Source organism: Miscanthus floridulus, chromosome 6 (assembly GCF_019320115.1).
Source record: "Miscanthus floridulus cultivar M001 chromosome 6, ASM1932011v1, whole genome shotgun sequence".
Taxonomy (NCBI): Eukaryota; Viridiplantae; Streptophyta; class Magnoliopsida; order Poales; family Poaceae; genus Miscanthus; species Miscanthus floridulus.
The window spans coordinates 50063552-50075176 of NC_089585.1; the positions used below are offsets into that span (position 1 = coordinate 50063552).

Here is an 11625-nt window from a genome sequence, read left to right on the forward strand (position 1 = left end):
GGTTGATGAACTAGTAAAACAATAACAGCAAAGGAGAAGAGATGAATGTGTTTCCTCGACCAGCTCAACATAACTGTGTTATATTGAATTCCTTCGTTATGATTACAGAGATTGCTTAATCCTTTTCAAGGAAGCAAATGGTTCAGATGATCTTCCTGAACGTGCTGAAACAATTAGCCACGACAGTCGGGAACCACAAGTCGTGCGTTCATATCTGCCATTACTGCAAACGGAACCAACGCTGCTACCGCAGAAACATGGGTAAAAAAGGAAGCAACGTTGGCAGCTAGAACTACTCCTCGCGGTGTTTTAGCTCTGTGGGAGAGTAGCCTCCATTGTAGCGCTGAGACGACAGAAATCGCAGTGAAGAGTATGAAAGCCTGTGTCCAGCTGCTGGTCAGCGAGCAATCGCGTATGCTTGGGATTGATACAGTTAAGAACCCTGCAAACGCGAACTTCATCAGCTCAAGTGGAGGCGGCGGCTTAACCTCGCTGTCGTCAGGAGGTGACGATGATGTCGTATTCATCGGCTCGCTGTCGGCGTCAGGAGGTAACGATGGTGTCCTATTGATTCGGCTCGCTGTCGTCGTCAGGAGCAGGAGGTAACGATGATGTCGTATTCATCGGCTGGTTCTCAGTCTGGCTACTACTAGGTGATTGTGATTGCGATTCCCCCTCCGGTTGCTTACTTTGCTGCTGCTCTTGCATCTGGATGACCACGTCATGGCTCCCCAGTGATGTCGTCGGATTGATCCGGTTGAGCTTGTCCTGCGCCTCATCTGGTCCTGGAAAGTCAAAGTGTTCGTATATCCCAAACAAAAATGAGACTAGTGGCGGAACGATCACCAGCAGAGCGTACGCGTCGAGTGGCGCCCATGTAATGCAGAGCACTATGGCGGCAATAAACAGGGCCAGCACCACGTTCGATGCCTCGATGCGCTGACGCATTTGATCGCTCCGCTCGTCATTACTGACTGAGGGTGAGGGCGGAACCGTCCAAACGAACATGATGGCCACGCCCAACACGCAGGTGCAAAAACTCACGACGAGGGTAGACTCGAGGTGATCGTGACCCTCGTGGTTGCTGTTCAGATGCAACTCCAAGGCCAGGCGTTCGAGCCCCAGGAAAAGAAGGACCGTGAAGGCGGCAAAGAAGTCCACCGACCTCTCCAGCTCCCGCTCGTAGTCTGCCTGGGCACCACCATCATCACTACTAATAGCTCTGTCACTACTAATAGCTCTGTCACCGACACCGTCGTCGGTCTCACCTCGCAGGCTGCAGATGTAGCAGTACGTGATGAAACCAACCGATGGAAGCACAATGGCGATGTAGACCTTATAGTCCATGCTGATAAGGAGCAGAATGAAATATGCGAGGCACATGAGCAGGATAGCGCAGATGAGGACCAGCAGCTTGGAGGCAGCATCTTGGAGCCACTCTACTCTAAGCGAAAATCTTTGATAAGCAGAGCCAGAGCAGGACCATTAGCAGGATGCCGAATGCCATTGTAACCGCTGCGATCAGGGAAATACTTCTTTGCACGAACACGAACAGAGTCCCCTCGCCCTTCAAATCAACCTTCCTCAGCGCTAGCGCAAGAAGAACCGGGGATACCATCTTCACCACGCCTTCAGCGAACAACCGCACACGAGTCCTCATGGCGTCCTGCTAAGTGGTAGTATACACAGTCAGTGAACAGATGATAAATCAAACACTCATGCTTCACACACATAATGTAGTCTTTAGCTTGAGATTGTTGTAAGACCACATCTACCATGTGTTTCAACATGATGTCACATTGCATTCTTATTTCTACTAGCTACTTCATTTCTCAATTTCCTTTTGCATTATATTGATGGCAAAGAATGGCACAGTAATGATGTTGTAGCAAGAAGGCCAAGAACACACTGCATTATTACTTAATCGAATGCAAGTTGAACATGGGAAAGGAAATTCCCTGTGTCAAAATAGTCCTTGTAGCCGCTGTTGTTCTTACCTGAGAGGATTTGGTTGACTGCTCCTCCGAGACAGAGGACGATGTCTCTGGTTGTGTAGCCATATCATGTGCTATTGAGACCAATCCGAGCAGCTATTTTCTTCTGTGTAACTTCAGAAATCTGCAAGTCATGAAGCAGATTCTTTCTCACAAAGCTGAGGAAAGTTGTAACCGACCAGTTAGAGCACTAGGACGCTGACCAGTTAGCAGCCATACAGTATTTAGCACCATCAAGATAAAAAAAGGTATTTAGCAACATCGATCGTCACTATGCCAAAACAACACAAAAGAGACACTTAATTTAGTGACCTGAAAGTAAAACGCGTCACAGATGCGAAATCAGTATTTAGCACCATCAAGATAAAAAAAGGTATTTAGCAACATCGATCGTCACTATGCCAAAACAACACAAAAGAGACACTTAATTTAGTGACCTGAAAGTAAAACGCGTCACAGATGCGAAATTAGTGACTCGTCTAGTTAAAACACGTCGCTGGTGTCTTTTACGAGTGACGTGGCTCTAGAATACGAGTCTCTGATTTATTATCCACGACTTGTTTCTCTGAGAGCTACGATATCTGTAACGTGTAAATGGGAGCCGCGTCAGACGGCCCAAAAAAAACAATCGATTTCAGTTGATGGATGACTCGAGTCCGGAATCCAGCCTGTCACCCCTCCCCCCACCGCCTTCCCGCTGACTTCCTTTTTGGCGTGATGGATTTTGGCAGGTTAGTTGGCGGTTGGATTTGATGGCGGTGGCGTTGCGGCTGGCGGTCGCGCGGGTGTCGCCGGATGGCGCGCACCCGGCGGCGGCAGGGAGGAGGATCGGAGGAGTGGGCTCGCGGCGTTTCTAACTGCCAGGAGGGGGACGAGATTCGACGGGGCCGTCACGGCCAGCCCCCCCCACGGAGGAGGCCATGCAGATGACGGAACCGCTCACCAAGGAGGACCTGGTACCCTACCTCGTCTCCGGATGCAAGCCCAAGGACAAGGAGAACTGGAGGTCAGAACCTTCGATATGCTCCTTTTCTTATTTTGGTTCCTCTCCTAATATCAGTCGTGGAATGTTTGACGTGGATGCGTAATTCTTTTGGTTGTTTGATACAATGTGATGCGTATTTATAGCCAACAACGCCTGTCTAGCTCTAAAATTGAAGTTACTTTCAAGTGCTCGTGGTGCTCCTGGACGCCTGTATGGGATGTAGGGAAAGCAAAGCATCTCACTAGAACCTGGAGGCCAGTTTGAACTCAGTGGTGCTCCTCTCGAAACATTACTGCAAACTTGTGCTGAGTTCAATTCACATCTTTATCAGGTAGTTTCTCTTACTGACATTGCATTTCTTTTCCTTGTGCAGCATCTTATTTAGCTTGCGTGTGTTTTTACTTCACATTTTACAAGATGGTTCCTTATTCAGCCTGTGGGTATTTTTATTATCTTCTTTTACCCAACAGTCAGCCAAGCTGCTCAGCTCATCTTTCTGTTGGTTCCTGCTAGGTTTTCTCCTCTGTCATTTTCTGCTAGGTTTACACAATTCTTGTTTGATGACTACTAGTGATCAGTCTCAGTTTTCACTTCTTGCAGGTTGGTCTACATAACTTGCTGATCTATTGGGTGTTAGTATTGCATTTATAACTTGCCGAGCTGGAAAACATAGAAGTATTTGTCTTTGAGCTACTAGAGTATGTGGAAATACTTAGGGAATGGCCACCTATTGGCTTCATAGGTAATGTAATTTTTTAAATGTTAATCTGATGCATCGATTGGTCTATATTTTAGGTAGACTACAATTTTACACCTAGTGCTGCAAAAGACTGGGCTGCTGGAAGAGAGGGAAATGGTCCAGTTAGATGATGCTCTGCAGGTATCTGGAATTTTTAACTTACTATTTGTAGTTCTGTCTTCGGGATCAGTTCACAAGCCACAGTAAATATGCTGAACTCCTGTAAGCTGAAAGAGGTTGCCAGAACTTGAACTGATGTCTATTCTAAAATTCGGGAAGAGTTAATGGCTTGGACTTGCTTGATGACACATATTATGAACTTTACACAGTTGTGTTTTGTGAATATGTTAATAGAAGGAATATGTTGATTTTACACCTAACCGGCAATCCTGCTATTGTTCTCATTATATCTAACTCTAGATGTTCTCTCTACAGACTGGAAGTGTCAAGAAGTATGGTGGACTGAGTTTATCATCTGAAGATGTTGGGTCAAGTTCTTGCAGTTACAGGTAAATTTTCTCTCTGTTAGCGCTATTAACATGCTACGCATGGTTGTAAATAAACGAGTTTTCAGAACATAGTGGCCATGCCCATCTTCAGTCAGTGTATCTTATGGGGTTATACAATAGTAATATATACTTCAGCTCTACCAAAAGAATTCCAGTAAAAGAACCTAGTAGTAAGACTTATTTTCTTCAACATTTTCAATTTCAGTACAGATTATTCAACTACTTTTTAGGACAGATTATTCAGCCTACTTTTTAGTGCAAATCGTAGTTTGGATAATGACTAGTATATATTTCTCTAAATGCAGACCTTGTTAGGATAATACAAAAACTCAAAAAGTTTGGATCTCTACTTGTATGATAACATTCTGATATATACTGTACAACGTCCTCAGTTTATTTGCTATAATAAGTTTGTGGTATCTAGATACCAACCATGTCTGTGAACTAACAATTTTGGAAGTCTTGACCCTTTTACACATTTTGCATTTGTGTATGGTTGCAGGCTTCAGGTAGGGAGCATTACTAGTGCTGATAAGAACAATAAGAATTTTGTTATCAGCATTACAGTGATGGAGGCTGAGGTGGGCAGGCAGAACTCTACTCATTTTGCAAGGTATTGTTGTTGCTTTTGCTACAAACAACATGTACTTTTGAAATGCAGATTTTTATTTCTTTATCAAGTTATATATGTTAACTTCTTCTGTGAAGGCTTCGAATTCATAATGCAGTGTGCATCTTTCCTTCAGTTAAACTGAAGTGATTTACAGTGCAGGTTGCCTTTTCTCTTTAGTTAGTTAGAACTTACAATTACTAATTCACACTGATGATGTGTTAAAGCAGAGTACTAATTCCCATAGTTGAATTTTTTGTAACAGATTTAATTTTTTTGTAACAGTGGCATATCATGTTTCCATATCGTAATCTAATTATTATTTCTATTGCAACTCAGTGCTAGTTAATGATTAAAACACTTACTGTTAGGGAACTTATGTTGCTAGAAAGAAATTCTATATTGCTATAGGCCATAAAGAACAAGTGACAAGTAGCTTAATCCAGCTTGGACACCTCTCTGATCATTTTAGAATCCAGTTTAGCCATAAAGAACAAGTAACAAGAATTTTTATATTAGAATGCCTATGTGTTTGTGATCATTTTTTTCTAATGCAGGTTGTCATCGAGTACCATAGGAAAAAAAAAGTAAGTTTAATAGAGGTGCCTTCGGAGACTTGCATGTCTTCTGTTTTGTTTGGCTGAAGCAGGTTGCCTCATGGAATTAGTTGGGTCATTTCGTATGTACTGTTATACTCAATGTAGTCAATGTATTTAATCTCAAGAACAATCCTTATACTATGTAACATCTGCTTATGTACTGTTAGATGTTTTGTAGCATAAGTTGTATCTAAAGTTTGTAAAGAATTTGATTGCTTCATAAGTTGTATCTAAAGTTAGTAATAAAGAATTTGATTGCTGAAACAGATGAAACATGGCTGATGTATATAGGACTCAAGTAGGGTTTTTTTTTCTCAATTGTTATCAGTGACCCACATCAGTAACGCGTCCTGACTATACGCGTCGCCTGTAACTCACATCAGAGACGCATTTTTGGCTACATGCGTCGCCTGTAACTCAGATAAGTGACGCTTTTTGGCTAGACCCGTCGCAGATAACTCAAATCAGTGACACATATTGCCTAGACGTGTCGCTGATAACTCAAATTAGTGACGCGTACTTACGCATCACTAATGTGTTCACATAACAGACGCAATGTAAGTGACGTGTGTTTTCCGCGTCACTAATTACTGTTTAGACACGTCACTAATCTGGTTTTCTAGCATAGTGCGTTCTATTTTGGAAGACTGTCCATTTCAATTGCTGCTATTTCATGACGAAATCCCTTGTATTCACATTTTATTATGTGCAGAATCCATGGAATTCATTGACACTTACAAGAGAGATGCAACATCGAACTTTTGTTATTATTAAAAAAATATCTGAGCATAAAAATATTGAGCTTTTTTTAGGACCTTCCATTCTTAAGAGTATCTCAAAGAGATTAGCCAAATCATTTTTCCAAAGGATAAATTTGGCTATTATTAGGAAAAAAAAATGTCTCCAACAGACTCTGTAGATGACTTTCCAAATTTAATAGCTCTCCATCTCAACACCTCCTCTCTCTATTCGTAGATAGCCTACATTGCTCGCCATTCCGGCCTGTTGGCGCGCTCGGCGTTTCCTTCCCGCGCCTTGTGTGCCCGCATTTTCCAGCGAAGCGGACCGTCGCTCGACCTCTTTTTTATCTTCTTCCGTGCGTGCTCGTTGCCTTCCGCCGCCGGCTCGCAGGTTCCCTCTCACCACCGCGCGATGCCCTAGCTGGCTACAATCACAGGCCACCCGAACGATGCCCAACATAACACTGGCCGGCCGCCGCGTGAGTTGTGACTACGCAGTGCCCCTTGCCGTGCGGTGCGGACGGCTGGACATGGCTACGCGGCCCCGTGTGCACTGGCTAGCTAGCAGGCCCCAATTGCCCGAAGGTGATTTCCAGGCGGCGTACGGTCTACGCGATTCATCCGAATAGACGAACGACGAGGTCTACATGATCCGAAAAGACCGGAGCTCTGGTGACGTGGCAGGTTTTTTTGGAATATGGAGTCTCAACTCAATTTCGATAGTCTGTTAGAGTAGTCTAGTTTTCGTAAGCGAGATTCATTTTAGAAAATAGCTAAATTACTAAATTTAGATACTCATTTTGGCAAATCTCTTGAAGATGTTTAAAAAAATTGATGGGCGAAGACACGAAAGCATGTCTCCAGATTCATTTTAGGACCCGTATGGATCCTTGGAATTGAATTTATTTTAATAATTATAATTTAGATATATATTAATTAAGCTAATATGGTTGTATACCGATTATATTTATATATTATTGCTAGTTATACAAGAGATATACTTATATGTTGCATTTCTACCATAGGATGATAATCTATAGAATCAAATTCTCTCTCTCACCTTATGAATTTGAGATAGGCTTATATGTGTAGTTTGGAAAGTGGTGGAATGTCAAATTCCAAGCCAAATAGCCTAATTTATTAAGTAGATTTTAATTCCTCCACATGAAAGGATCCCAACAGCCCCAATATATACTGCGCTTCTAGCACATGAAGACCTTGTTGGGTGGAACTTTTTGGAAACTGTGGTCTCGTTAACTAGTTTATTTTAATTTAGGTCGTAAATGGAATAACCTCAATACATATGTGTTGGGTGGATTGGTGTGAAATTTAATTCAAGTTTCACTTCAATCCAATCCAACACATGTGGATTGGTGCGAATCCGACTATATCCAAACGAGGCCTAAAAGTGAAAAATAAGTCGTCCAAGGAGTTTGACAAATGGTGCACAAAATTGAAATCTACTGTTAACAGTAATGATCCAGGAGAATATTAACAATGGACGTTTCGCAATGTGATCATAAATTTTGATGCCTGCCAGCCTGTGTAAAAAATAAAAAAGTGCCATATATACGTGCAAGTTGTACTGAATGGAATTTATTTCCAGATCACACTCGACGCTGTATGATGTTTCAAACATGATTTTGTTGTCTAAACAATCCAAGCCATATGGTCGTCGGAAGTCTATTATTCGGGACATTGAAAGTAATATTGACAGCTAAAGCTTAAGCATATCGAGACTTTGTAAACCCAAGGCAGTATATGACTCATCATATCATAACAGAAGGGAGGGAGAGGGGGGATAGTGTTTCGCACCCTTGTAGCTTGGTTAGAGCTTCAGCACACTTTGCAATGGATAGAAGCAGGAGTCCACGGCAGTAGTTCGATCCAGGCCGCGCACTTGCATCGGAAACTCTGGGAATTCGGATCTTGAGACGGCTAATATAAGGCGCGCTCAGGAAACGGAGTATCTGGCGATGGCGATGCCGCGTGAAACCCGTATCGCGAAGACTTTGGGGTCAAGTACTCAAGTCAAGTCCACGGCAGGGTGTGGTGGTCTCCTGGACGCGTGTTTGAGCGCAAACCGTGTATACTGTTGATTGATGAAGGAGATGGGCATAAGAATTCTTTCTCCGTTTCAAGAAATTTTGTTTAAGTCAAACGTCTTTAATTTCAATAAATTCTTTAAAAAACATATATCAACATCTACGAGTTTAAATAAATAATAATACACAAGCACCGTAGGAAATTTTCCCTTGAGTTCGACTGGATGTTTTTTTTCCCTGCGTTTTGTACAGCATAGGAATCCTTTCCTTTGGAAAGGGATGTATCTTTCCTTCAATCCAAACAGCCATCTTCAAAAACTTTCCACAGGAATACAATACTTTGAAATTCCTTCAATCCAAACAGCCCATAAAAGTACATCATCCACCTTGGCTTGAACAACTAACGTTCTCACGTGACATGTGCCACAGTCTATAATGTGCAAGCAAATAATTTTAGAGCATATATTCGCAAATGTGAAAAAACCGAAGAGACATTTTGCTGCATTTTTTATAATATTTAGGCTAAATTGAAACATATTGGTGCCACACATTTCTTTGCGCTATTCCTTCCATGCAGATTGGTAAATTTTTGCGAGGCTAACTAGTAAAATGTAAATTTCATCTTTTTTGTATGCGTCTTTAAAAAATAATAAATCAATTGTTAAACTTTTAGAATACACGTGTATGGAGACGATGCTAGGAAGCAGGGATGTGCCAAGGTCGTCGTGTTTTTTTTTTCTTTCTTTGGTTGTGTGTTCTCTTTTATGTTGAGGCGTAGGTGTAAGCAGTGGCGGATATAAGGCTAGGGCTAGTATGGCCATGGCCCTAGGCGTGAGAAAAAACACTAGAGTAATCTCTGTTGTTTTTTTCTAGCTAAATCTATATACTAGCATTACTTTTGTCCATTAGCATGTGATCCAGTGTTGGTTGTTCATAATATTGGCCCTTGTCATGAAAGTTCCACAGCTTCGCCTGCTGGGTGTAAGTCTAAGGGTTCTTGTGTCATTTTGGTTGCGTATATCTTTTGTGGATATAGAGGCCGGATTAATAAAAATCGAATTATCTAAAAAAACTTCCTAAGGCCATGTTTGGAAGTCATGTAACTCTTTTCACCTGTATATAGGTTCCAGTTGTATTTTCATGTGCACAAGGAACCTCTTGTAAACTTTTTCCCTTGGAAATTTGTGTTTGGGTACAAAAATTCTTTCTCAACTCTGAGAAAACAAAAAAAATGCAGAAACAGCCTACACCGCTACACCCCCATCACGTACTGCTTCGTGAGACAGGACAAGGGAGACTGAAATCCAAATCCCAAACAACAATCACAAGCTCAGATTAGCAGGAGCAAAAAAAGCAGTCAGGATTATTTCTTCTCTTCTGCCAACTTAGATTCGAACATAATTAAAAGGAGCAGAACAGGCTAGGAGCTTCATGAACAGAAATTCAGTACTCAAATTGTTGTCTTTGTCATCAAGGAGCTTCCTGCACCTCCTGACGACAACAGTGCCTCCCGAGGCAGCAGTTCGATCATGAACCGGAGTCGAGATTTCTCTGCCGCAGCGAGCATCCAGCCATCTAGCCCCGTTGGCGTCGATGGCTGACTAGCCGGAGAAGTTGTTAGGATCAGCCACATCGACGTATCCGCAGCGTCGAACATGGCAGCGCTGTTGGGCTTGTAGCGCACCAACCTGCGGCTTGCGCATCGCGGCCCGAGCAGATCGGAGGCCTCGGCAGCGAGGCAGGCGGCGCAGTTTAATTTCTCGGCGAGAAGCACCTGCGCAGCAGGCGGAGGAGATCGTGTGAGATTGGATGTTCGTCCCCAAAGGTAGAGGAGCACCAACACACGGGAGGCGGACAGCGGCGGCCAGGCGCATGATGGCGCGCCGTCGCGCCGTAAGATCTTGAGCAAGACGAGGAGCAGGAAGAAGACGTGTGAAACAGAGGCTCTGACCCGATAGTTGTCGGATAAAAAGTGTGGCCTCCTATGGCGTTTTTATTTTTCCGGTTGGAATGGCCTAAAACAGGTGTAATTATATTGTGCTTACCGGTCTTCCAAGCAGAACTTTTTTATCAAGCCTGTAAAAAGTTTCCGACCTGTATTTTACACTGGCTTCGGATTAAAAACTAACTTTCCAAACAGGTCCTGACACCGTAATTGAGCACAACAGAGCAACAAATACCACCTAAGCTAACCCCAGGGGCGAATATTAGCTTCCTTTGGCCAGTACCTGGGAGCCCGAACCGAGCGCTTGAAGTGCCGGTGAGTTAACTGATAGTTTAATTATTCAATTGTTTTTAGATGTTGGAGACACTCAACTAGCGGGAGTTGGCAACTGATAAGATGGGTTTTGGACTTTTGGTTGTTTCTTTGTCTGCTTTTGTTTGTGCAGGAACCCGGCAGAGAGGGGACGACAGGGCATGTGGACGATTCGAGGCGTCTCATTTTTGTTTGGGCAGAAGCAAATGAAGTAATCCTGCTCCACCCTATGATCTGCTCAGCGCCTCAGCCCGTGTCTAGTCCCTTTTGGGGATGGGTGCCTATCCCCGTGGGGGATATAAAATGTAACACCCTAGTTGTTAAGCTTAATTGCATGTGCATAAGCATCATTCATTCATTTCATAAGCATAAGTATGTGATGATGCACTTGTTTGTTAATATGTGATGCTTTAATTTTCCATGCAATCCTTGATGTGATGATTGATAATACAAGTGATTGTTGTCTGATTACCTAAGCAACTCAGAACAACATATAGAATAAAAAATGGAGTAGGGTTTATGTTCATGTTTTAGCCTAAAAACACAAGTGTTGGGTGGTTACTTTCACCCCTTTTTCATGATGTTGTCCTGTGTTGACTGAAATAAAACTATTTGGTTCTCTATCTGTTTTGATGTTTGACCTTAAATGAAAGATGTATGCCCTGTTTGCTTGGCTGATAAGGCATGACTGAAAGTACTGTTGGCTGATTTGTTGTGAGAGAAAAATATTATTCGTTGGCTGAAAAAGTATGGCTTATAAGCCAAGCGAACAGGGCGGGTAGTTTAGATTATGTGTTGCAAACTTTGTTTAAGAACCTTGACCTAGATCTGCCTCTAACCTAGTCTAACAGTGGCCCCAATTTGGAATCCTATGCTGTTGAAACCTTTAAAATCTGCCCAAGTCCTTGAATGCAGTTTCATGGTTCAATGTTTGGGCTGCTATGTTTTCAAAAATTGTATTTCAACAGATTCCAATCCTAAGAAGAGTTGTAGTACTCTTCGAAAAACTAACATGCAAACCAAACCCAACTTTGTTTGAGATTGTTTTGGCTTTCAAACTGAGTTTCAAAAACAGCAAGTGGTTCTGAAAATGGGCCACTTAACTTATTTTTTCTGAATTTTAGTTTCAGTTTCAAGTGTACCACTT

At 42.6% G+C, this 11625-nt stretch overlaps 1 protein-coding gene and 1 long non-coding RNA gene across 5 annotated transcripts; one reads left to right on the forward strand and one right to left on the reverse strand.

Moving 5' to 3' along the window:
• Positions 1-48: 48 nt before the first annotated feature.
• Positions 49-8143, reverse strand: LOC136456015 (uncharacterized). The gene is made up of 3 exons (XR_010759317.1): positions 7992-8143; positions 1998-2118; positions 49-1666 (listed from the first exon to the last, which is right to left on the reverse strand). It is a non-coding gene; the product is annotated as an uncharacterized lncRNA (long non-coding RNA).
• On the forward strand, positions 2116-7985 carry LOC136456014 (uncharacterized). Of its 4 annotated transcripts, none has more exons than XM_066455770.1 (4): positions 2116-3859; positions 4154-4227; positions 4730-4840; positions 5395-7985. In XM_066455770.1, exons 1-4 carry the CDS (start codon positions 3833-3835, stop codon positions 5426-5428), a joined length of 246 nt encoding a protein of 81 aa, XP_066311867.1. In that variant the 5' UTR covers positions 2116-3832; the 3' UTR covers positions 5429-7985. The 4 variants fall into 4 exon arrangements, 2 of the variants coding, with proteins under 2 accessions (XP_066311867.1, XP_066311866.1); XM_066455769.1 differs by having other exon boundaries at positions 2116-3000; positions 3123-3859; positions 4730-7985; XR_010759316.1 differs by having other exon boundaries at positions 2116-3721; positions 4730-7985.
• Positions 8144-11625: the final 3482 nt, after the last annotated feature.